Below are 26,865 nucleotides of genomic sequence, written 5' to 3' on the forward strand. Positions count from 1 at the left end.
CACATCCAGGTTTTACTTCCACTGAAAGCAATGACAGTAAGGAGGACAGATTGAGACATCTGGGTTTTACTTCCATTGAAAGCACATTACCTGGACCCTTGTTCACACTCTCATAACCTCACGCTTCTACCTGGTCTACTTCTGGTCTCCTGTAGTGCTGCTTCTCCTCCTTGCAATCTGTGCAAAACTCTGCTGCATGACTCATCTTCTACCAACCTTACTACACTCATGTCACCCCTCCCCTTAAATCATTTCACTGTCTCCCTATCTGCCATCACATACAGTTCAATCTTCTATTGCTGACCTACAAGTGTGTACATTCTGCTGCCCCTCAATATATTTCCTCTCTTCTTTCTCCTTATACACCGCCCAGAAAACTCCATTCCTCTGATAAGCCACTCTTAGCTGTACCCTTCTCCTCCACTGCCAATTCCAGACTTTGTTCCTTTCATCTAGCTGCCCCCTATGCCTGGAATAAATTACATGAGTTTGTCCTCCAAGCCCCTTCCCTTGTTTAAAAGCAGACTTTACATCCTATTCCTCTGCTCTCCAACCCATCCTGCTGATTAACCGTTCCCCTTAACTATATCCATGACATCCTGTTTGTCTGTCTTGTCTGTATAGATTGTAAACTCTTTCAAGCAGGAACTGTTTTCTTCTTCTTCTTTGCCGTCATCTACTATGTTACTGTGTGACTGTACAGCGCTGCGTACATCTGGTAGCGCTGTAGAAATAATTAATAATAGTAGTAGTAGTCCTCCTTTTTCTGGAGCCATATGGTAACCCTGGTCGTGGACCCAACTTAAATGGTATAGGCGACATCTGATAGATCCGATTTTTAACCGGTCCCGTGCGAATTCAACTGCATAATTTAGAGTTATGTTGTAGTGCATACAAAATATCTCTTTTACAAGTTGTAAATGCTTTATAAAATTACTTTATGTGTTACTTTGGTAGCATAAACTCTAGTTCTTACTCTCCCCCCCCCCCCCAATCTTTGAATCCAATAAATGCACTTATACTTTCCTGTCAACTTTTCTTCTACCTATTATTTAATAGCCTAAAGGCTACACCCTCTCTCCTAATCTTAGTGTTCAGATCCGCCCACCCTCGCATTTATTTAAGAAGGCCGCCCACCACTTCAACATTGCCCGCCCTAGTCTACCAACCAGGAGCGTTTCTTGCCACCTCGCTCCGCCCTTCATTATTGCCATTAAGCTCCACCCACTCCTCTTATTTTCACTCATCGCCTCTTCCTCTCTTCTCAATACCCGAAAACCTCGTCCACTCTACGCTTTCGGTTCTTGGTCCCGCCCCGTGCCTCCCCTCCTGCTTACTCGCCTACCCATAGTTCGTTCTGCCGGTGACGTCACTGGGCTCGGATGTCGTCGATGGCCGGGCGCTCGTCACTAGCTTTCTGGGTTACTATTGTAAGCCCAGTAGCCGGAAGAGAAAAGCAGAAAGAGGCGGGGAAGGGGCGTAAAGAAGGCAGGTTGCGGGGAGGAGCCTGACTTCTCGCATCGCCCAATCCCACGGCTTGAGAGTTGTAGTTTCCGTCTAACGGCCGTCATCCGGTGGAAGGGAAACAACCGAGGCGGTTGAGAAGACAGGGGAGGATGTCTGTGACTGGAGGCGAGTGGAGGCCGCCCCGGTGCCCGGCGCTAACCTTCCTGCTTCTCTTCCTTTTTCTGTTACATCTCCTGAGGCTGTCGGAGGCAACGGCTGGCCTGAAGGAGTGCGAGAAGCAGTGTGTAAACGGAGCGTGCAACACCTCCAGCGGTCAGTGTCTGTGCGAGCCCGGCTGGGTGGGAGACCAGTGCCAGCACTGCGGAAGCCGTTTCAAGTAAGTACCGGGGAGGTTAAGGGCCTGCCTGGTTTGAAAAGGAGGTCTGTACGCTGCTTTAAAAAAAAACAAAACCAATCCCCCCCCCATCCGAGTTTTAAGCAAACCGAGCCGGTTTGTAATGCTAAGAATCTTCCTCTACGTTTCGTGTAAGGAAGTGTCAGTTCCTGGAGCTGTTTTCATGCTGAATTGATTGTTCTTTCTCTCATGTGGGGGTCCTGCGGCCTTAGGATTAACTTTGACTTTCATGAAAGTGCTTCCGTTTGGTATTTTTTATTTTTTATTATTTTAGTAGGTGATTAGATACTGATGTTTTATTATAGAGGATGCTCAGTGGTGTGAGATGCAGTAAGATTTCACATCAAGTATCTACTTCCCGGACTAATACGTTTTATAACTTTGTATACTACACAGCATCATTAATAACGATATACTAAATTAGTGAGTGTATAGACACACCAACATTATGGAGTCTAAAAGAATAAGCATTATAAAGGAAAAACAAGTACTATGAAGTGTTTGTAATTAACTCAATTAATATACAAACCATATAATATAAAAGATGTTGAAGGAATAAAGGAAAAAAGATAAGTGAAAGTAGTGAATTGCAGAAACAAAACATGAATGTAATAATAATAATAACAACTTTATTTTTGTATACCGCAATAACACGAGCAGTTCAGAGCAGTTTACAGAGGAAGAGACTGTACACAGACAGCGATGTTACAGAGCAAAATTTCTAATTACATTGGTAAGCCGGGAGTAGCTAGATCAGGGTTGTCCAATGTCGGTCCTTGAGGGCCGCAATCCAGTCGGGTTTTTAGGATTTCCCCAATGAATATGCATGAGATCTATTAGCATATATAGAGATCTCATGCATATTTATTGGGGAAATCCTGAAAACCCGACTGGATTGCGGCCCTCGAGGACCGACATTGGACACCCCTGAGCTAGATCTATCCGGAAGTGTTTCAGAGAAGTTATAAGGCAGGAAGGAGTCAGAGGTTTTAATTGATTTCCTAAAAGATTGGTAGGAGGGGGTGAGTTGGAAATGAGGGTGGTTAGATATTTATTCCATTTGCCTGCTTGAAATGACAGTGTTCTGTCAAGGAATCTCTTGTAGATACAGCCTTTCGGGAAGGGGAAGGCGAACAGATAGGCATTACGTGTGCAAGTGGTGCCTGGAAGTTCAAAATGATGCGATAGGTAGATTGGGGATAGACCGGTTATGGTTCTGAAGCAGAGGCAGGCAAATTTGAAGATGACCCTTGCCTCCATCGGCAGCCAGTGTAGTTTTCTGTAGTACGGGCTTACATGATCGGATTTTTTGTGACCGTAGATGAGGCTGTATTCTGAATGATTCTCAGTCGTTTGGTGATTTTCTTGAAGGAACCCAAGTATATGATATTGCAATAATCTAAGGTACTTAAGATTAGGGACTGAACCAGCAAACGAAAGGAGAGGAAGTCAAAATAGTGTTTGATGGTACGAAGTTTCCAGAGGGTGCCAAAGCATTTTTTTACTTGAGCGTTAGTATGGTCTTTAAATGACAGGCATCGGTCTAGGATGGCTCCAAGGATTTTGATGGTAGGGTTGATTGGGTAAGTTAACCCGTTTAATTTCAAGGAGGTATTCGTTAGTTTGTGGTTGGGACTTGCTAGGAAAAGCTTGGGTTTTTCTGGGTTCAGTTTTAGTTTGAATCGAGTGGTGAATTGTTCTGTCTCTTGAGACAGTGAGGTTATGGGAATGATGATAGTAATGTCATCCGCATATATGTACAATTTCAATTTTAAATCAGATAACATATGTCTCAGTGGTGCCATGTAGACATTGAATAGAGAAGGGGAGGGAGGGGAGCCCTGTGGTTAAAGGCTCCTTCGCTGTGGACCTGGTAAGTGCGGTTTTGTAAAAAGCCTGTAAACCAGGTTAGGACCTGTCCAGAGATGCCAATAGAATCGAGGCATCCAAGCAGAATGTCATGGTTGACAAGGTCAAAGGCACTGCTCAGGTCAAACTGAAGTACCAGTGCACTTTTTCCCAGGGAGAATAGATGGAGGAGGTAGTCTGTCAGTGAGGCTAAGACTGTTTCTGTGCTATAATTTGTACGAAATCCTGATTGAGAGTTGTGTAGAATGTTGAACTTCTCTAGGTATGTCATGAGATCAAGGTTAACTAGGCCTTTCATTAGTTTGAGGAAAAGAGGTATGTTGGCAATGGGTCTGTAGTTGGCAACCGAGGTGACTGGCTCCTTGGAGTTTTTGATAATAGGAGATATGAGAATGTGACCGAGTTCTGATGGGAAGTAGCCGGTGGACAAGCAAAGTGTAACCGAGTTTAAAAGTTCAGCTTTAAATGGGAGGGGGGCTGTTTTCATGATAGTTGTCCAGTAGGCAGTTGGATTTAGCATATTTAGAGTAGAGCTTGAGGAATTGGTTCCAGTTTGGGTTTTCGAAATGATTCCAGGTCATGTCTGCAGTTGAGCTTTCATTTCCTGGAGCAGGTAGATTGATAGATAGGTCTATGCTTGTAGCTGTATGGGACATTTTCAGATTACGAATTTTTGAAGCGAAGTAGTCGGCTAGGATAGAAGCAGAGAGTGGGAGGTCTGTCAGAGAACGTTTATGTAGTTCAATATCAAATAATAAATTGACGATTCTGAAGAGTTCTTTGCTATTCGGCGAAGGAGAGTTAATTGATTGGGAATAATGTTTACAGTGCTTTTCTTTAATCATTCGTTTGTACTCTTTGACTTTTAGTCGCCAGGTGAATCTATCCTGTTCTTTTCCTGATTTACACCATACTCTTTCCAGTTTACATACTTCTCGTTTTTGTGCCAGTAATTCGGCATTGTACCAGCAGGCTGTTACACGGTGTCTTTTTTTGCAAACTTTCAATGGTGCAATGCCATTTAGAACCTGATTGCTGAAAGTTTTCTATCCTAGGATGAAGTTTGGATCGGAGTCAGGGATGGGTGTTAAGGGATAGTGCGACCAAAATTCTTGCGAGTTTAGTTGTCCTCTTGTCCAGATTGTTTTCTCTCTGTGATTGAATCTTGGTTTTCCTTTGGGTGGTTTCTTGGTCCAGTGTAATTCGAAATTACAAAGGAGGTGGTCTGACCAAGGGGTGTTAGTCCAGGTTTCACTTTTTATTTATTTATCATTTTCCAATTAATAGAACAAGTATAAATTTGTACAGAAAGGTAAAGTTAGGCAGAAAATAAAATATAATGCGGATTAGAATATGATACAAAACAAAACAGATTATTATCTGTTATCATAACACAGATACCCATAAACATAAGCATCCATATATAGCTTAACTTTAACTCAAGTCCTCATCAATCCAAGATGTAGAATCGGCGAAAAATATAATAAGAAATTACAAAATAGCAATCTATAAGATTAAGGGTTGTATAGGCTGATCTAGAAGGTCATATAATCAAAGAGTACTCATATCTCTCCTCCTTTTTTCAGGGGGGCCATTGACAAGAAGGCTGTAAGTTGACTAGGTTCAAAGAATACATATTTTTGCATTTGATGCAATATCACACATTTACATGGGTGACAAAGAAAAAAAGTCACCCCTAGAGCTATAACACTTGGTTTTAACAACAGAAATTCACGTTGGCGCTTTTGTGTGTCTCGTGACAGATCAGGAAACATTTGAATTTTATACCCAAGAAAATCTTTTTATTTGTTTTTAAAGAAAAGTCTCAATAACCAGTTCTTATCAGGTGCTAAGGCCACTATGAGAAGAAGAGTTGCTGGCGTTGCTATTTCCCTATCCGAAAGTTCCAAAACCGTTGAAATGTTTAAGATTTGTTGATCATCTTCCTTCAATTTTTCTTCCCTTTTAACTGGCAAATAATACACTTGGGTGAATGGCGGTATTAATTCCTCAGTAATTTCTAGGACTTCCTTCAAGTAACGTTTCAACATGTCTATAGGAGTCACTGCCATAACCCTAGGAAAATTGATTAGTAAAATTGTTATTACGGGAGTTTTCTAGAAACTCCAATTTTCTCCTTAAATTAATGGTATCTCTCACCAGTGTTTCAGTAAGTTGTTTAGTTGATTTCATCTCCTGGGAAGAAACCAATGTTGAATTTTTTAAATCTTGCACATCAACTTTTAAATTCTTAATTTCGTTTTCTTGGGAATGTATCTTACTCTCCAACTGAGACAATTGAGGCTTAACTGATTTTGCTAGATCCGCCACGAGATCCCAAATTGCCTCAAGAGTCACTTCTTGGGGTTTCTTTAAAGTGATAGGAAGTTTTTTAAAGGTAAAACTCTCACCAACCGATATACCTTCCTGACTGTGGCTCTCCTGCTCTCGAACAGAACGAGGCGATGACAAGTCCTCAGATTCCAAAGGATTACCCTGTAAAAGCAGGAAATCCAAATCCATGCTCCCTTTCTTGGTCCCAATAGCCTCCGGGAGAAGTCCCTCACCGCCTTCTGGTGATACTTCCAACCGCGGGGAGCTGGCGGTCTGAGGAGGAGGAGGAGGCACTCTGGCATCGGGGCTGAGGGTAGTATCTAGGCCCATAGAGAATGCTTCCGTATTGCCCCAACGCGTCTCCTGCGGGTGTGCCGATGCCACTGTGACATTCTGCATTCGGCGCAGGAGTTGATCAATGCTAGCGAAGCCGGCCAGGGCAGAACTCCGCGAGGCTCCAGCAGAGCTACGGCCCCTCTGCTTCGGCATATCCAAAGATAAATAGTCAAGAAAAATCAAAAAATGCACGCTAACTCTGCAGCGAAATTCTCAGCGAAACAATCCGTCTGCCATCTTGGATCCCCAAACTTTTTAAAACCCAGGTTTCACTTATAAAACTTATGCTGGGGGTAGTTGGAGCATTGGTGAGAGAAGTGATTAAGTCTAGGCGGTGACCTTTCCTGTGGGTTTTTGTTGGAGGTGGTTTGGAAAAGCCTAGAGATGTGAGGAAGGAGAGTAGATCTGCTACGTTGGAATTCTCTTCCTGCTTGAGGTGTAAATTAACATCACTGGCTAGTAGATTGTAAGCGCCGGCTACCGAGTTGGTAAGGAGGAATTCGTAGAGATCTTCTTTTGCTAGGTTCCATTTGTTAAGGAGCATGTAAAGTACTGTGACGATCCTATTATCTTTGCACTCTTCTTTGGATATTTTGCAAGTGAGAATTTCCAGGTCGTTGGTTAATTTAGAGTCAAGAGTTTGAAACTCGAAATGATCTCGGAGAATTATTGCTAGACCGCCTCCTCTTTTTGAGTTTCTCGATAGAGGAATAATTTTATAATCTGCTGGTAGTATATCACTTATGATGGCATCCTGGTCAGAGATTAGCCATGTTTCAGTTAAAAGTAAGATGTCTAGGCGTGTTTCTTCTAGCCAGTCTTTGACTAGTTGAGATTTGTTCCTGACCGAACGGATGTTCAGATATGCTCCTGAGATGGTGTAGTGTTCCGAGGGGGTTGAGGACTCAGCACATTGTATGGTTTTTTTTAGGGATCGTTTTCTTTTATGTGATGGTTTGGAGGAATGGTGGTCGGCATTAACCACGGCGATAGGGAAGGGACCTGTTTCCAGGCAGTCATGGAGGACTTGAGGGGAGCGAAGAAACTTTTCAGGCCCAGTGATTCTATCCCATGTGAAGTGGATTGGGATTGGTTCAAATGCTAAGGCTCTTGAGACCCAATTTCTCGTTCCAAGCAAGTAGAGAAGGAGCAGGGCTATTAGCTTTCCTGTAATGTCGGCCATGTGGTTAAAGAACATAAAATACAATTAGCAAGAGATGAAAAATAAAGAAAACGTATTACTTGGATTGAGGGAGTGCGCTAGATGTGGTGTATTTAGATTTTAGCAAAGCCTTTGATAGTGTTCCACACAGACGTCTAATAAATAAACTGAGTGCTCTTGGGATGGGTCCCAAAGTTATAAGCTGGGTCAATAACTGGTTGAGTGGAAGCCGACAGGGTAGTAGTGATCAATGAAGATCGCTCTGAGGAAAGAAATGTTATCCCAGGACAAGCAGGCAGCATATTCTCTACATGTGGATGACGTCATCCACGGAGCCCCATCGTGGACAACTTTTCAAGCAAACTTGATTGAAGATCTCAAAGTTTGCTAGTGCTGCCCATGCATGCGTGTGCCTTCCTGCTCCACTAGAGGGCGCATCCCCTCCTCGTGGTCTTCAGTTTTCCGCGGAGCCAGAAAGTCCTGTCTCTTCTCTGTGTTCTTCTAAGTGCTTTTCTAGCACCGTGGCTTCTTTATTTTGTACGAGAGTTGCTGTGCAGTTCGTTATTTTGCTACTTGATCGTGTTTTTGTCCTTACAAAAAAAAAAATTATAACATCCTTGGTGACAGGGGGCTCCCGGTTCACCGTGGCCGCAGCCGTTCATCCCTATGTCCTGGCCTCTTACCGGGTTTAAGAAGTGCTCCCAGTGCGGTCGGGTTATTTCCATCACAGACCCACACCGCTGGTGTATTCTTTGCCTGGGTACAGATCACCCGACGGACTCCTGTCCTCGTTGTGGCACTCTTCCGACGCCGTAGGGCCCGAATTGCGGAGCTCTTCGCCATGGAGGCTGCTCCTGCTTCGACTCTGGTCTCGGCCTCAACCTCGGCCTCAGTCTTGATATCGGCCTCGAAGACCTCGGCCCTGGGCAAGTCTCCCTCAACCTCGAAGGCCTCGGCTCCGGGTAAGTCTCCTCTTCCTTCTTCAAGTTCGGTTCAGCTGCCAAAGAAGCCTCCCTCGGAGTCTCTGGCCATCCAGGCAGTGAGTGTAGTCCCGCTGGCCTTGACCTCCAAAACCTCTAAGCGTGCTTCCACCATACGGGAATACTCTTCTTTGAGGTCGCCCTCGGTGGAACGCACTGCTGCACCCGCCCGGCCTAATATGGTCACGGTGCCGATGTTCGAGGAGGTTCTGAAGGCGATTATCTCCTTGAAGCTGTCCTCTGCTTTGGCCTAGCTCGCTCATGCCTCGATCTCGCGCATTGTGGACCAGCCTGAGTGTCGCGTCGAGGTTTCTCGGGACAAGGTGCGTCGGTCTCGGCGTCTGTCCTCGTCTGACTCCTCACCCCTTCCATTGAGGCATGGTTCGCCCTTGGGCCGTCTTCGGTCGAGGCATCGGTCAAGGCATCTTACACCCTCGTCTAGGCGGCTTGCGAAGCGCCCCTGGGACTCTTCCCCGAGGCGGGGTAGGTCCCCGGGCCCTCGCACTACCAGGTCCATTAAGACCTCGGACCTTACCTTGTCCAACCCGAACCTGCTGCGGTCGCCTGTCCGGTTGGGGACCCCGATCCGGAAGGAGCCGGTCTCGGGGGGGCCCTGCCTCTTTTTCCCGGGGCTTGTGTTCGGGCCAGGGTTCTCCGGGGCGGCATCATCGGACCGGATCCCGGGGTCCTCCCCTCCGGAGTTTTCTAAGCGCTGGCTCTCGTCGACTCCCCCCACCCCCAGTTCTTTTAGCGGGGCTTCTTTGGTGTCCCTGCTTGTGGATACGGATATGCCAGCGCAGTATTCCAGGGAGGCCTCCCCCTCCTTTTCGGCTGCCTTGCGGTCTCGTACTACCACTCCCCTTGAGGGGCATTCTGAGAGCAGGCCCTCTTCCTTTACTAGATTCATTCAGGACATGGGAAGGCGTTAAACTTGGACCTCCAGTCCGATTCCAAGTATACCAAGGAGTACTTGGAGGAGATGGAACTTCCCTATCCTCCGAGGGAGTCCTTGCGGCTCCCCTTGAATCCGGTATTTCAACAGACTTTCTTTCGTAATCTGGAGACTCCCTATGCTATTCCGGCCATTTCATCTAAAATGGAGTCTCGGTACCGGACAGTGCCCTGTAAGGGATTTGAGAAGGCACAGCTTTCTCACCAGTCCTTGGTGGTTGAGTCTACCCTCAAGAAATCTCACCCGTCCAAGGTGTATGCAGCTGTCCTGCCGGGCCGGGAAGGTCGGACCATGGATTAGTTTGGGAGACGTCTATATCAGAACTCCATGATGGCGAACAGGGTCCTGAATTACAACTTTACGTTTAAGTCCTATCTCAAGTGGTGTATTAAGTCCCTTCCAGCTTTCGAGGCCGATTTGCCTGTCAAGCGCCGTGCGGAGTTTCGCAGACTTGTGGATATTCTTTTGCAGCTTCGCCTGTACATGTTTCAGGCCTCCTATGATGCGTTTGAGCTCTCCTCCAGGGTCTCGGCCTTCGCGGTGGCCTTGCGTCGCCTCGTGTGGCTCCGCATTGTTGATATGGACCCAAACCTGTAAGACAGGTTGGCTAAAGCAGCCGCCGTCTTTTTGACTGGGCCGGCGTGAGAGGGCTGGCCTCCTCCGCCCTGGGTATTCCCCCTCTTCTTATCGGGGATTGTCTCCGCGCCTTTTATCAGCTTTGGGCGCAGATTACTGCAGACTCTTGGGTCCTCTCGGTCATCAGAGAGGGTACTCCCTAAACTTCCGGGTTTTACCGCCGGACAGGCTTCCAGGAAAGTCTTTTTCCGACGGGGCGCAGCTTCCCCTACTACTTCAGGAAGCGCAGGCCCTCCTTCGCCTGCGGGTAGTGGAGGAGGTTCACCCTTGTCAACGGGGCTCCGGAGTTTATTCCCGGTACTTCCTGGTCCCCAAAAAGACCGTGGACCTTCGCCCTATCCTGGATCTATGGAAGCTGAACAAGTTCCTAGTTCGGGAAAAGTTCCGCATGCTTTCGCTTCCCATTTTGTATCCCTTGATGGACGAGGGGGACTGGTTGTGTTCCCTGGACCTGAAGGAAGCCTACACTCACATTCCGATCTACCCGGCTTCTCGACGGTTTCTTCACTTTCAGGTGGGGGACCTTCATTTGCAATATTGGGTCCTCCCATTCGGGCTCGCTTCATCCCCACGGGTATTCACGAAGTGCCTCGTGGTGGTGGCGGCGGCGGCCTTGCTGTCGCAGGGCCTTCAGGTTTTTCCATACCTCGACGTTTGGCTTATCAAAGCTCCGTCGAGGGAGGGGGTTATTTCAGCGACCCGTCGGACTATTATCTTCCTTCAGAGTCTGGTTTTCGAGGTAAACTTCCCCAAATCCCAGTTGTGCCCATCTCAGTCCCTCCAGTTTATCGGGGCCGTGCTGGACACGGTCCGCCTCCGGTCGTTTTTGCCTCTGCCTCGACAGGCCGCCCTCCTGCGGTTGAGTCAGCTGGTGTCCCAGAGGTCTTCGGTCTCGACCAAGCAGATGATGATCCTCTTAGGGCACATGGCCTCCACCGTTCATGTCACGCTGTTCGCCAGGTTACATCTTCGTGTTCCTCTGTGGACTCTGGCGTCTCAGTGGCGGCAGGATCAGAATCCCGCTTCTCAGCATATTGCGGTGACTCCCTCTTTGAAACGCTCGCTCCGTTGGTGGGCCAGCTCTTTCAATCTGTCCAGAGGTTTGCTCTTTCCTGTGCCCCCGCATCAGAAGGTTCTGACGGTGGACTCCTCGGCATATGCCTGGGGGGGCGCACCTTGACGGCCTTCGGACTCAGGGTCTTTGGTCGAGTGCGGACCGTCGCTGCCACATCAACCTTTGGAGCTTCGGGCCATTTTCAATGCTGTGGTGGCTTTTCGTCATTTGCTGCAGGATCGCGTGGTCCTGGTACGTACAGACAACCAGGTGGCGATGTATTATGTGAACAAGCAAGGGGGTACAGGTTCCTTATCTCTCTGCAGGGAAGCCCTTCATCTTTGGCAGTAGGCGTTGCGCCACAACATCTTTCTTCGGGCAGTGTACATTCAGGGCGAGCAGAATTGTCTGGCGGACAAGTTGAGTCGTCTTCTTCAGCTGCACGAATGGTCTCTGCGGCAGGTGTTTGTTCGGTGGGGCACTCCACAGATAGATCTGTTCACTTCGCCCCTCAATCACAAGTTGCCTCGATTCTGTTCGAGGATGTACTCCCCGGATCGTCTCAAGGCGAATGCTTTCTTTCTCAATTGGACGGGAAAGTTCCTCTATGCATTTCCTCCCTTCCCTCTGATTCTCAGCACGCTGGTACACCTCGAGTCGGTTCGCGCCACCATGATCTTGATAGCTCCTCGGTGGCCCCGGCAGCTGTGGTTCTCCCTGCTCCTCCAGATCAGTGTCAGGGAGCCTCTTCTTCTACCTGTTTTTCCTTCTCTGCTGTCTCAGAGTCGGGGTTCGCTGCTGCATCCCAATCTGCAGTCTCTGCACTTGACGGCGTGGTTCCTTTCCACCTAACTTCTTCCCTTGAGTTCTCTCAGTCGGTGCGGGATATTCTTGACGCTTCTCGGAAGGCCTCTACTAGGCTGTGCTATTCTCAGAAGTGGACCCGTTTCACCATGTGGTGTGCCTCTCGCCGCATGGAGCCTCTGTCTGCCTCTTTGTCCTCGGTACTGGAATATTTGCTTCATTTGTCTTGGTCAGGCCTCAAGACAAATTCGGTTCAGGTCCATCTCAGTGCGATTGCTGCCTTTCACCGGCAGCTTGATGGGAAATCCCTCTCGGTCCACCTGCTGGATTCTCACTTTATGAGGGGCCTCTTGAACGTCCATCCTCCTCTCAATCCCTGTGGTTTGGGATTTAAATGTGGTTCTCTCTCAGCTGATGAAGCCTCCCTTTGAACCCATTGATAAGGCTCTTCTGAAATTCCTTACTTGGAAAGTAGTGTTCCTGATTGCTCTCACATCTGCTCGCAGAGTGAGTGAGCTGCAGGCTCTGGTTACGGACCCGCGTTTTACTATTTTTCACCATGGCAAGGTGGCCTTGCGTACCCATCCGAAGTTCTTGCCCAAGGTGGTGTCGGATTTCCACTTCAACCAGGCCATTGTTCTTCCGGTGTTTTTTCAGAAGTCCCATTCTCATCCTGGTGAAGTGGCGCTTCACACTCTTGACTGTAAGAGGGTGTTGGCCTTTTATCTGCAACGCACCCAGTCTCATCAGACGGCTCCTCAACTTTTCATATCTTTTGATCCTAATCTGTTGGGCCGTCTTGTTTCCAAGCGCACCTTATCCAACTGGTTGGCTGCTTGTATTTCCTTTTGCTACTCTCAGGCTGTTGTCTCGCTGTAAAGTCGGGTCACGGGGCATAAAGTCCGAGCGATGGCGGCGTCTGTCACTTTCCTCAGGTCCACGCCTATTGAGGAGATCTGCAAGGCCGCCACTTGGTCTTCGGTTCATACCTTCACCTCTCACTACTGTTTGGATGCCTTTTCCAGGCGCGACGGCCAGTTTGGCCAGTCGGTTTTGCGCAATCTGTTTCCTTAAATTGCCAACTCTCCCTCCATCCCTCTTTTTTTTTTTTTTTTGGTTAGCTTGGAGGTCACCCACATGTAAAGAATATGCTGCCTGCTAGTCCTGGGATAAAGCACAGTTACTTACCGTAACAGGTGTTATCCAGGGAGAGCAGGCAGATATTCTCGCAACCCTCCCACCTCCCTGGGTTGGCTTCTTTGCTAGCTATCTGAACTGAAGACCACAAGGAGTGAATGCGCCCTCTAGTGGAGCAGGAAGGCACACGCATGCGTTGGCAGCACTAGCAAACTTTGAGATCTTCAATCAAGTTTGCTTGAAAAGCTGTCCGCGACGGGGCTCCTTGGATAACGTCACTCACATGTAGAGAATATCTGCCTGCTGTCCCTGGATAACACCTGTTACGGTAAGTAACTGTGCTTTACCAGTGGTGTGCCTCAAGGTTCTGTTCTTGGGCCTGTTCTTTTTAATACTTTTTTTATTTTTAAGTTCTTTTTAACATTTTTATAAACTGTATTGCTGAAGGGCTGTCATATTTGCCTCTTTGTTGATGATACCAAAATCTGCAATAGAGTAGACACCCAGGATGGTGTGAATAACATGAAGAAAGACCTGGCGAAGCTTGAAGAATGGTCTGAAATTTGGCAGCTAAAATTTAACGCTAAGAAATGCAAAGTCATGTATTTGGGCTGCAAACACTCGAGGAAACGGTACAGTTTAGGGTGTGAAGAACTTATGTGCATGACAGAAGAGAAGGACTTGGGTGTGATTGTATGTGATGATCTTAAGGTGGCCAAACAGGTTGAAAAGGTGACAGCAACAGCTAGAAAGATGCTAGAGTGCATAGGGAGAGGGCATGGCCAGTAGGAAAAAGGAGGTATTGATGCCCCTGTATAAGAATCTGGTGAGACCTCATTTAGAATATTGTGTATAATTCTGGAGACCGCATCTTCAAAAAGATATAAAAAAGATGACGTTAGTCCAGAGGAAGGCTACTAAGATGATGTGCGTGGCCTTTGTCATAAGGAGTATGGGGACAGACTTAAATGTCTCAATATATATACAGTGGAACCTTGATTTACGAGCATAATTCGTTCCAGAAGTATGCTCGTAAATCAAAGAGCTCGTATATCAAAGTGAGTTTCCCCATAGGAATGAATGGAAACTCGCTTGATTCGTTTCCCTCCCCCCCCGAGGCCACCGGCGCTGTTCCATACCCCCTTCCCCCTGAGAACTGGCATCGCACCCCCCCAGCAATCTGGCATCCCCCCCCTGCGATCCAGCATCTCCCTGCCTGCTCGAGGTGCCGTCCCCCCTCCCCCCCCCGCAATCCGGCATCCCCCGCCGAGCACCCAAACAGCATCCCTTACCCTGATTTGGCACCAGCACCAACGCACAGGACATGCCGGTGCCCGAAGATCCTCCCTCTTGGCTGGGCATCGAAGATCCTTCCTCTTGGCTCGGCTGGGCCTTGAGCATCTGCGCATGCTCAAGGCCTTCTGGTCTCGCTCTCTCCGAGATTCTCGGAGATCTCAGAGAGAAACTCAGAGAGAGCGAGACCAGAAGGCCTTGAGCATGCGCAGATGCTCAAGGCCCAGCCGAGCCAAGAGGAAGGATCTTCGATGCCCAGCCAAGAGGGAGGATCTTCGGGCACCGGCATGTCCTGTGCGTTGGTGCTGGTGCCGGTGCCAAATCGGGGTAAGGGATGCTTTTTGGGTGTGCGGGGGGGGGGGGGACATGAGCAGGGGGATGCTGGATCGCAGGTGGGGATGCCGGATCACGAGGGGAAGGGGAGGGGCGCTCGTAAATCGATTCAAGCTCAGTTTCTGAGGTGACGATTTTGCGAATGTTTTGCTCGTCTTGCAAAACACTCACAAACCGGTGCACTCGTAAACTGAGGTTTGACTATACTTTGGAAGAAAGGTGGGAGAGTGGAGATATGATGGAGACATTTAAATACCTACGTGATGTAAATGCGCATGAGTCGAGTCTCTTTCATTTGAAAGGAAACTCTGGAATGAGAGGGCATAGGATGAAGTTAAAAGGTGATAAGTTCAGGAGTAATCTAAGGAAATACTTTTTTTACTGAAATGGTAGTAGATGTGTGGAACAGTCTCCCGGAAGAGGTGGTGGAGGCAGAGACTATGTCTGAATTTAAGAAAGCTTGGGATAGGCATGTGGAATCTCTTAGGGCTCCTTTTATTAAGGTGCGCTAAGTATTTTAGCGAACGCTAAACGTTAACGCGTGCATGTTAGTCTATGGACGTGTTAGCGTTTAGCACGTGCGTAGCTAAAACGCTTAGTGCACCTTAGTAAAACATGGGGTAAGAGAGATGAAGAGATAATGCTTACTGCCGATGGACCATTTGGCCTTTATCTGTCATCACATTTCTATGTATCTATGTAAGCCTAACCAGGGGCAATCCTTGGAGAGAAAGTTGTTTAGTGTATTTCCAAAGTGAGTTACAGTATGAATAATCTGCAATAATGGCAGTGAAAAAATACTAAATGGCATGTGACCTGTGAGAGAGTATTTGCTAGTGTTAAACTTGCCTAACTTTTAAAATAGTTTCCAGACCAAATTGCAATCAAATGCAAAACGATAGATATACTGTACATTTGAACAAATTGAGATATCCCATATAATGAGAATGTGTTTAACAGAAGAATAAGACAGGCTTAAAAAAGTTAAAGGAGGTACTTGTAGAGTATCACATGATTTTATACTTGGTCATCAGAAGTTATATAATTGACTGTTGTTCTGTTTGCCTTCTGGATGAATCCAATCCTTATCAGTGCTTGCTGCCTTGTAACTGAACTGAATTCTTATCAAAAAAGCCTTTATGATCAAGAGTATTTACTGTTCAGCCAAAGCATCTGTCCTGGCTGATTTATATCCGGACTTTTACATACTAATAATACTTATTTTGTATAACCCAGACATAACTTCATATTTTGGAATATGTATCGTTTTTTGTGTGTTGACTATTTTCTAAGCTGTCCCATAGTTGAACTGATGATCATGGAGCTTGTTTTTCATTTGCTTTTGTATAACCGGGAAAATAGCCCATACTTGGGCATATGTATAATCTTGTATGCATGCTGGAAGTTAGACATTGTATGAGAATGTTCCTTGTCATCAGCAGCAGATTAATCCAGATGAGTAGGTCGTGTTCACCTACCAGCAAGTGGAGAGAGAGAGAGAGAGAGAGAGCGAGCAGAAAATTGAGCTCTGCCATATATATGATGGTGTACTCATCCTACTTCAGTATTCTCTATCTCTGCAGGTAGACAGATGGTCTCTCCTGCTCTTGGTTTCATCTCTTGCTCAGTGTGGAATGGAAGCGGTTGCTTGGTCCAGCCTAGCTTGGCTCCTGTTGCAGCTTTGCTATCTTGGTTAAGTGTGGGGATTAGGCTCCCTGGGTGCCTATTTAAGGGCATAGCTGGTGGTGCCATTTCCACCCCTATATACACTAGTCATACACTCTTATCTCCCTCCTCACATTAAAAAAAAAAAAAGAAGCATGGTGAATAAAAACCCAGATGGAGTGCTTGGAGGGGAGGCCTTTCAGGTGAACACTGATCTCAGCTAACCACAGTTAACAGAATATCTGCTAACATAAGAACATAAGAAGTTGCCTCCGCTGAGGCAGACCATAGGTCCATCCTGCTCAGCGGTCCGCACCCGCGGCGGCCCATCAGGCCCATTGCCTGAGCAATGGTCTATACCTATCTATACCCCCCAATCCCTTTTTCTTCTAGGAATCTATCCAAACCTTCTTTGAAACCATTTAATGTTTTCTTGTCTACAACAGCCTCTGGAAGCGCGTTCCATGCATCCACCACCCTCTGAGTGAAAAAGAACTTCCTAGCGTTTGTTCTAAACCTGTCCCCTTTCAATTTCTCCGAGTGCCCCCTTGTACTTGTGGCGCCCTTAATTTGAAAAATCTGCCCCTGTCTACTTTTTCTATGCCCTTCAGGATCTTGAAGGTTTCTATCATGTCTCCTCTAAGTCTCCGCTTTTCCAGTGAGAAAAGTCCCAACTGCTTCAATCTGTCGGTATATGGGAGATTTTCCATTCCCTTTATCAGTTTAGTCGCTCTTCTCTGTACTCCCTCAAGTACCGCCATGTCTTTCTTGAGGTACGGCGACCAGTACTGGACACAGTACTCCAGATGCGGCCGTACCATTGCACGATACAGCGGCATGATGACTTCCTTCGTCCTGGTCGTAATACCCTTCTTAATGATACCCAGCATTCTGTTTGCTTTCCTAGAGGCTGTGGCGCATTGCGCCGATGCCTTCAGTGTTGCGTCTACCATCACTCCCAGGTCTCTCTCCAGGTTACTGACCCCTAGTGATGTTCCCCCCATTTTGTATGTGAACATCGGGTTCTTTTTACCCACGTGCATGACCTTGCATTTCCCCACGTTGAAGCTCATCTGCCACGTACAACCGCGTGAGCAGACTGCTGGGCACGATGGACCTCAGGTCTGATCCAACGGAGGCATTGCTTATGTTCTTATGTTCACTTCTCAAAGCTTTTACTAGAAGCCATTTCTCATCTGCTTAGTCTTCGGTTGCACGTGCTCCATTTTTGCCTAGGTGTTTGAAGAAGATTAATTTTATTGCTTTTCGCTGAGTCTGGAACTTGCAGGGGAACAGCCCCCCACCACCCAGTGTGTCTCAACGGCTGCCACTTCTGTTTGAGCGGCCGCCTATGTTATGTCAGGAAACTGTCTGAAGATGCCGCTCTTGGCTCTAGGCCTTTCCTTACTGGGGACAGCGGCTTGATACTGCCAGCGGTGAAGGGGGCCTTCATGTGGCAATTTTTTTTTTTTGTAATTCTTTATTAATTATCAAATCATACAAAAGTGCAAAGAATACTTAATCAAGTAGTACAACAATCAGCACTTAAACATCCAAACAAATAATGTTATAAAGTACATTCCCCCCCCCTCCCTGGATGTGTGTGAGGATCAATTAGAAATTGAGGTTTATCTGTTCAATCAGTTTTTACAATGGACCCCAAGTCTCTCTAGATTTCTTATAATGTCCCTGTTGTTCTCTCATATTTGTAAAATTGGCACAGGGTTTCCCACCAAAAGTTGAAGTTCAGTCTATCCCAGATTTTCCAATTTTTTGTGATTAGCTGCATAACTACCCCTGACATAATGAGAAGAAGTCTGTCCTTGCTTGCATTTATTGGACTCGCAAATAGAACAATGCCATATGACAGTGGATAGAAGATACCAATATCCTATTAATTTTCCCCCAGATAGCTTTCCAAAAGTTGAGTACCAAGGGACAATAAAACGATAAGTGATCCAGTGTCCCTATTTCCAGATGACAGTGCCAGCATCTATTAAACTTTGAACTATCTAACTTTTGTAAATGAACAGGGGTCCAAAAAATTCAATATAACAGAAAAAAACCAAATTTCTCTCATAGATGCTGACGCTGTATATCTCATTCTCCAAGTCCAGATCTGTGGCCATTGAGTAGCAGAAATCTGCTGCTTTATCTCAATGCTTCAAATGTCTTTTAGGCTTGTTTTAGGCTTTTTATTCAAATATTCAGATATTAATTTGTTCATGTGCCACTTTTATTCGTAGCTGTTGGTATCTTACCTCATTTTGCGACGTTTTTAGTCCTTTGTACGTTTGGTTGAAGCTGTGGCTTGAGCTGCTTCTTTTTATTGCTGACTAGTCTTTAAGCCCATTACATTAATGGGTGCTAGAATAGATGTGTCTGTCTATCTGTGTTTCTTTATCTGTCTCTCCCTGTCTGTGTCCTTCTATCTTCCCCTTCCCCCCCAAGCAAAGCTGTCTGCCCCCAGCACACACCTCACCCCAAAGAAGCCCCCTTTCCCTCTCCCGAACTCTCCATAGCCCTCTTCTGTCTTCCCCCCCCAGAGCAAAGCTGTTTGCCCCAAGCACACCCCTCCCCCAAAGCAGCCCCCTTTCCCTCTCTCTCCATGGCCCCTTCTGTCTTCACCTCCAGAGCAAAGCTGTTTGCCCCAAGCACACCCCAGCCCCCTTTCCCTCTCCCTGTCTCTTCATGGCCCCTTCTGTCTTCCCCCAGAGCAAAGCTGTCTGTCCCCAGCTTACCTCCCCCCCAAAGCAGCCCCCTTTCCCTCTCTCTCCATGGCCCCTTCTGTCTCCCCCAGCACACCCCTCCCCCAAAAGCAGCTCCCTTTCCCTCTCCCTGTCTCTCCATGGCCCCTTCTGTCTTCCTCCCAGAGCAAAGCTGTTTGCCCCAAGCACATCTCCCCCCAAAGCAGCCCCCTTTCCCTCTCCTTGTCTCTCCATGGCCCCTTCTGTCTTCCCCCCCAGAGCAAAGCTGTTTGCCCCAAGCACATCTCCCCCCCCCAAAGCAGGCCCCTTTCCCTCTCCCTGTCTCTCCATGGCCCCTTCTGTCTTCCCCCCCCAGAGCAAAGCTGTTTGCCCCAAGCACATCTCCCCCCCAAAGCAGCCCCCTTTCCCTCTCCCTGTCTCTCCATGGCCCCTTCTGTCTTCCCCCCCCCCGAGCAAAGCTGTTTGCCCAAAGCACCCCCCAAAGTAGCCCCCTTTCCCTCTCCCTCCATAGCCCCTTCTGTCTCCCCCCAGCACACCCCTCCCCCCAAAGCAGCACCCCTTTCCCTCTCCCAAGGGGATCAATTCTTACCCTCCCTCCAGCCCGGTGTCTTCTGGCCTGCTCCTCTTCAAAGCAGCCTGCGATCGTGGTGGCTGGCTTTAGCGAACCTCGCAGGCCGCTCTCCAACTCGGTAACACGTTCCCTCTGAGACGATCCCGTGCGTCAGAGGGAACATGCTACTGAGGTTGGAGAGCAGCCTGCGAGGTTCTTTAAAGCCGTACACGATCGCAGGCTGTTCTGAAGAGGAGGATCAGTGGCGGCAGCGGTGAGCGAGGGCGGGAGGTGTGTTCCCTGCCGAGGATGCGGGCAGGGAGAGAGCTTGCCTGCGCTTCCAGTTGGTGAGTGAGGGCGGGAGGAGGGGAGTGGCCAGAATGTTCCCTGCCGTCGGGTTCTAAAATGGAACACGGCCACGGATCACACACCACAGCGGCAGGGATCACGCTGTTTTAACAGCGCATGCACCGGTAAGCTTTTATTATATAGGATAAGCGGCACCACATGTGGGAGACAGAGCAGAAGTTCTAGTGAATATGGGTCTGACATGGCCCCGGCAGGTGCATGAGGAAGTTCCCTCTGGTCAGCGCTCCAATACTCCCCTGCTTTACAGGCAGCTTTGGCTCCTGTTGGGGAGGGAAGTTGATGGTTCTCTATGTGTTTACCTTTTGGGGCTCTTGTGCCTTCCTCATTAATTCTGTCCTTTCTTTTTCAACTGCAATACTCCCCTCATTGAGAGCCATTGCCCTCCTCCAGGGGTCCCAGCATATATTTGGGTATGTAAGTGGCTTCTAGTGTCTCCTATCTCTCCATTTATTTTCTACTCCCCTCCCTATGTGGTGCTAGCCCTCTTTTTGCCCTGCCCTGGGTTCTCAGGCCTTGGCCTTAGAAGGGGCAGGGTTGGTGGATTCTTCTCTTGGGTCTGGACCTTCTGCCATCCAGGTGTTATTTCTACCTTATAGATGTTTCATAGTAGCTCCTGTCTTCCTGGCCTGTCCTTGTTCTGATCTCTGCTTCCCTTCTCATTTCTTTGTCTGGCTTCGCTGTCCGCTTCTGTGGGCAATCTGTAAGTTGTCAGTTGCTTTCTAGTGCTCCGCGACTGTCTTAGTGGCATGGTCTGGTGGATAGGGCACTCTCATGGCGAATGGGCTTCCCTCTCACTTCTCTCTATTTATGCCACACTCTGTTATTTTTTGGACCCTGTCAGAGACTTCCTTTCTTGGACCAGGCCCCCTGTGTTTTCTGGAAGTTGGTACATTCCTGATTTAGAATGTCATATGTCACCTGGTATCGACGGTATTCCAATTGAATTAATAAAAGGCTCAGAAGGTGCTATCATGTCCTCACTTGACTGTGTCAACAGATTTGAAAGGAAAATACATGGCTAACCGATTGGAGAAGATCACTGTTTATACTTATACCAAAGTAAGATGACACCAAGGACTGTAACAACTACAGAACAATTGCATTCTGCTGCTACCCAGATGGGTGGTGCATTGTTGGTCTGACATCTCTGCTGGGGCCTGTCAACCTTGAAAGGCTCTGATGGTGGTGAAAAATGCCAATGGCATGGCTTTCAGCATTTCAGCTTTGTGCAGGCCCCAGTGGTATGACAAGCCCATGCACCATGACTGGAGAAACATAGCTTTACTGTGAATTGGGTACAATTCTGGAGGCTGCACCTTCAAAAAGGGTGGCAAGACAAAAGCGCGTGGACAACTGAGTACATAACAATTGTGCGCGTGACAACTCAGCGCAAGACAACTTAGCTCAGGACAATTGCGCGCAATGAACTACAACATACGAGCGCATGCGCAGGAAATTTTAACAACACAATCACGCGCAAGACATTCACGTAAGGAAGTAAGGAATGTCATTGTCATACGTTTCTGCAGTTTTGTAAGTGCTTTTTTATCACTATGGTTACCTAGCATCTTTCTGCTGAGAATATGAGTTACGTACATGTAGTAGGGGGCCTGGTTGTATTAGCAGAAACAAAAGGTGAAAACCCCACAGCAAAAGATAAAGACCAGGAGGGGAGAGAGGAGGGATGAAGCAGGTTAGATTGGATCAGAGGAACAAACACTGCGGGCATAGGAAGAAGGCACTAACGGCAACAAATCACAATACTGCAAACATAATATAAAATTGCGCTATAATTACTTCCACGTTATTGTCTTGCGCTATAAAGTCCTGCGCGCATCTGACCATGTGCGTTTGTGTGCGCGCATTTGTCTTGCGCGCTAATGACTATGAACCTCAAAAAGATATAAAAAGTTGGAGTCGGTCCAGAGGAAAGCTACTAAAATGGTGTGTGGTCTTCATGATGAGGCGTATGGGGACAGACTTAAAGATCTCAATCTGTATACTTTGGAGGAAAGGCAGGAGAGGGGAGATATGATAGAGATGTTTAAATCAAAAATCTAAGGAAAATGTTATTTGACAGAGTGGTGGAAGCATCCGCTGAAAAGCATTTACTCAAAAGTAGAGAAAAAGCCTCAACCATCAAAAATATGCAGACGGCAACCCAATGAGTTTTTAAGCCGTTCTTATTCTGTATCATGGGCAAAAAACTCCACTACTCTCAAAATGTCATTTTCAAAAACAGGGAAACATCCCACCACTGTGCACAGGGAAAAGAAAAAGAAAACCAGGCTCTTTGAACATCGGTCGAACATCACCCATAAACGACAAGTGGATGTATTAACCTGTCACCGTGTGGATAAACATCATTCTTTTGAGGAGTTTACATGTTTTGTTTTGGATCACATCCCAGTGACGTCACGGAGGGGGTGACGTGAAGACTAAACAATACCAGAGTGAACAGAGATCGATTTTCTTTTTGGACACAATCTAGCCGAAGGGGCTGAACCAAAAAAGTGGAATGGTGTGCGTTTTTATTGATTTTTGTTTTCTGTTTTTTTGTTGTGAATTATTTCCGGTGGAAATGACATCATGGAACGCGGAGTCTTTAATCCAGGAGCCATTTTGATGCCAGTGCTGGATGGAGTTGGAAAGAATGAGAGCTTGTTATGGAATTTCCCTGATGCGGAAGCACTGATAAAAGAAAACATCGATGAACATTTTGAAAGAAACAAACTTCTGATAACCAGCCAACATGGTTTCTGCAAGGGGAGATCGTGCCTACCAAACTTATTGCACTTCTTCGAAGGAATTAACAAATGGATGGACAGAGGAGACCCCATAGACATCATATACCTAGATTTCCAAAAAGCCTTTGACAAGGTGCCTCATGAATGTCTACTCTGGAAACTGAAGAACCATGGGGTGGAAGGAAACGTACATAGATGGATCAGAAACTGGTTGTCGGGTAGGAAACAGAGGGTAGGAGTAAAGGGCCACTACTCGGACTGCTACTCGGACTGGAGGAGGGTCACGAGTGGTGTTCCGGAAGGCTTGGTGCTCGGGCTGCTGCTATTTAATATATTCATAAATGATCTAGAAACAGGGACGAAGTGTGAGATAATAAAATTTGCGGACGACACCAAACTATTTAGTGGAGCTCAGACTTAAGAAGACTGCGAAGAATTGCAAAGGGACTTGAACAAACTAGGGGAATGGGTGACGAGATGGCAGATGAAATTCAGTGTTGAGAAATGTAAAGTATTACATGTGGGAAGCAGAAACTCGAGGTACACCTATACGATGGGAGGGATCTTATTGAATGAGAATACCAAGAAAGGGACTTGGGGGTAATGGTGGACATGACAGTGAAGCCGATGGTGCAGTGCGCAGCGGCCGCTAAGAGAGTGAATAGAATGCTAGGTATAATCAAGAAGGGTATTACAACCAGAACAAAAGAAGTTATCCTGCTGTTGTATCGGGCGATGGTGCGCCTGCATCTGGAGTACTTCGTCCAGTACTGATCGCCGTACCTTAAGAAAGATATGGCATTACTCAAGAGGGTTCAGAGGAGAGTGACACGTCTGATAAAAGGGATGGAAAACCTTTCATACGCTGAGAGATTGGAGAAACTAGGTCTCTTTTCCCTGGAGAAGAGGAGACTTATAGGGGATATGATAGAGACTTACACGATCATGAAGGGCATAGAGAGAGTAGAGAGGGATAGATTCTTCAAACTTTCAAAAAATTAAAGAACAAGAGGGCATTCGGAAAAGTTGAAAGGGGACAGATTCAAAACGAATGCTAGGAAGTTCTTCTTTACCCAACGTGTGGTGGACACCTGGAATGTGCTTCCAGAGGACAAAATAGGGCAGAATACGGTACTGGAGTTTAAGAAAGGATGGACAATTTCCTGCTGGAAAAGGGGATAGAGGGGTATAGATAGAGGATTACTGCATAGATCCTGAACCTGTTGGGCCGCCGCGTGAGCGGACTGCTGGGCACGATGGACCTTGGGTCTGACCCAGCGGGGGCATTGCTTATGTTCTTATGAAACCATCTTTAGAAAAGCAAATTTGGAAGAAGAGAGTGTCTGTTATAAAGTTGGTGGCCGAAATATAAACAACCAGCGCTATGCAGATGATAGCAACACTCATCACTAGCAGCAAAGACGACATGCTATATCTACTGAGAAAAGTCAAAAGCTGAAAGTCATAACATGGGATTAGAACTGAACATAAACAAGATGAAGATCATGAACACAGAAAATGATGAAGATTTTGAGCTTGAAGATGATAGAATAGAAGTTGTAAAGGATTTCAATCTCCTGGGCTTTTTTGTAAACAAAGAAGCAACTAGCAGGGAGAAAATACTCCACAGAATAGCACTTGGTTGCTCTTCAATGAAGACTCTCGACAAAGTATTAAAAAGCAAGGAGGTAACGCTCCAAACAAAGATCAGACTTGTCCACACACCTTTTTTCTCAGTGGCCAGTTATGGATGCGAAAGCTGGACGCTGTGGAAACAAGACAGAAAAAAGATTGACTCATTTGAGCTTTGGTGATGGAAAAGGATTTAAGCATGCTGTAGTCTTCCAGAAGAACTAACAAATCAATTCTGGAAGAGATCAAACCGGCTATGTCATTTGAAGCCCAAATGATGAAGTTACGACTGCCTTATTTTGGTCACACCATAAGAAGAGAGAGATCATTGGAGAAGGACATCAAGTTTGCGAAGAAGGCTGGACACATTAAAAATAACCATGGGGAAGACATTGGAGGACCTTTCAGGACTAGTTCAGAACCAATTTCTTTTTAGATTTGCAATTCATCAAGTTGCTAGGACTTGAGTACAAGTCGATGGCACCTAACAACAATGTCAGTAGATTACTGTTCCCAGTTTCTGCAGCTTGGGTGAGGAGACAGAGTAGCCTAGTGCAGTGTTTTTCAACCTTTTTTGGGCAAAAGCACACTTGTTTCATGAAAAAAATCACAAGGCACACCACCATTAGAAAATGTTAAAAAATTTAACTCTGTGCCTATATTGACTATATATAAAGTAATTCTCTTGAATAGGAATCAAATAAACACAAAGAAAGTATTTTATAATTACTTTATTATGAAATATTAAGTAAACAGAATAGTGAAAAATTATAAAATACTTTATTCAGTGCGAAACCTGGGCCTGTTTGGCTGAACACAAAGCTGATATTCTGGCTGGAATCGAAGAAAGACACACACGTAGCTCTTCGTCAACAGCTCTCAGTCTCTCTCTGTATTTGGTTTTTATAGCATACAAAAATAGACAAATATACCCTCCATCCTTTTTATTAAACCACAATAGCAGTTTTTAGCGCAGGGAGCTGCTGAATGCCCAGCGCTGCTCTTGACGCTCAAAGGCTCCCTGCGCTAAAAACCACTATTGCGGTTTAGTAAAAGGTGACCATATTGTAAAATATAGACAGCAGATATAAATTCAGAACTGTGCATAGTAAGTGAAGGGAAGTTTTCATCTCTGGGAATTTACCCAGTTAACTATTAAGTTATTTGGGCAAATTCCTTTGAAAACTGTGGTAATACTGCCTCCACTTTGCTAAATTTAAAATAAAATCATTTTTCCTACCTTGTCTGGTGATTTCTGGTTGCACTTTCTTCTTCTGACTGTGCATCCAATCTTTCTTCCCTTCTATCAGCCTGTATGCTTTCTCTCCTCCACACCTCATTCCCTCCCCCAACTTTTTCTTCCTCTCTCCCTGACCTTTCTTTCTTTTTTTCTGTTTCTCTTCTTTCCTTCTGTTTCCCTGCCTGCCCCCTTTCTTTCTTTCTCCCTGCCGTTCCCCAAGCCACTGCTGCTGCCATCGGGGAACAGGACCCACCAATGGATAACAGGCCCCAAAGCCGACGCCGACGCATGCTCTCCCTGACGTCAATTCTGCAATCGGAGAGGAAGTTCCGCCCAGCCAGGCAGCGATTGGCTGGCCCGAACTTCCTCTCCGACTGCAGAATTGACGTCGGGGAGAAGAAGACTTATCGGCTCGATAGATTAGATCGCCATGACAAAGTGAGTCCTGGGTGATCGACTCACTTTGCCTTGGCGAGCTACTGGCGCCCCTGCCTCGGGCCCCCTGTCAGCTCCGGGCCCCTGAATGCAGGACTGATAGTACTGCCCTGATGGCGGCCCTGCGGCACACCAGGCAACATCTCGCGGCACACTAGTGTGCCGCGGAACAGCGGTTGAAAAACACTGGCCTAGTGATTATAGCGTTAGGTTGTCAATGGAATGCCTCAGGTTCAGATCTCCCTGGCATTTTAAAGGTGGCATACTCTTTTGGCTCTATGTCTCCTGTTCCTCTTTCAACTTCAGTCTCCGTACCAAACAATTAAGAATACCTTTTGTCAGGGACTCCTATTTTATTTTATGTGGTTTTTTTCTTTTCTGCTCCAGGATTGTCTTCAACCTTTTGACATGTGGTGTTGGCATACCAAGGCTGGTGCCTGCTCATCTGGGCCTTTCCTACGGATTGCTGTTTGCTCCATGGGGGCTGGCCTAACTTGGGATGCACTGTTTTACCATCCTCTGGGAACGGTGCGCCTTGTCTTAATTTCTCGGCCTTCCTCTTTATCTCTCTCAGTGACTATCTCTGGGTACTTTCTACAGGGGCATTCCTAGTTAGGGTCTATGTAGTAGCATTATATTTACAGAACACAGCCAGGACATGTTCTGACTTGCAACAGCACAGTGATTGTATGAACAAGTCTGGCTTTAAGGTTCATCATGACCTTATAACATCATATGACTTCATTATTTGACAAAGCTTGCCTTTGG

The 26,865-nt window shown here is 46.7% G+C and overlaps 1 protein-coding gene across 1 annotated transcript in view; it reads left to right on the forward strand.

Annotated features, from left to right (window-relative positions):
• Positions 1-1,302: 1,302 nt before the first annotated feature.
• Positions 1,303-26,865, forward strand: part of ATRN (attractin) — a 333,522-nt gene continuing 307,959 nt past the window's right edge. Inside the window, exon 1 of the mRNA XM_033953188.1 lies at positions 1,303-1,843. Within this exon, the coding sequence (XP_033809079.1) occupies positions 1,617-1,843 (227 nt within the window). The 5' untranslated portion in view covers positions 1,303-1,616. The remainder of the gene's footprint in view (positions 1,844-26,865) is intronic.

This window comes from Geotrypetes seraphini, chromosome 1, assembly GCF_902459505.1.
Source record: "Geotrypetes seraphini chromosome 1, aGeoSer1.1, whole genome shotgun sequence".
In the NCBI taxonomy this organism is placed as follows: Eukaryota; Metazoa; Chordata; class Amphibia; order Gymnophiona; family Dermophiidae; genus Geotrypetes; species Geotrypetes seraphini.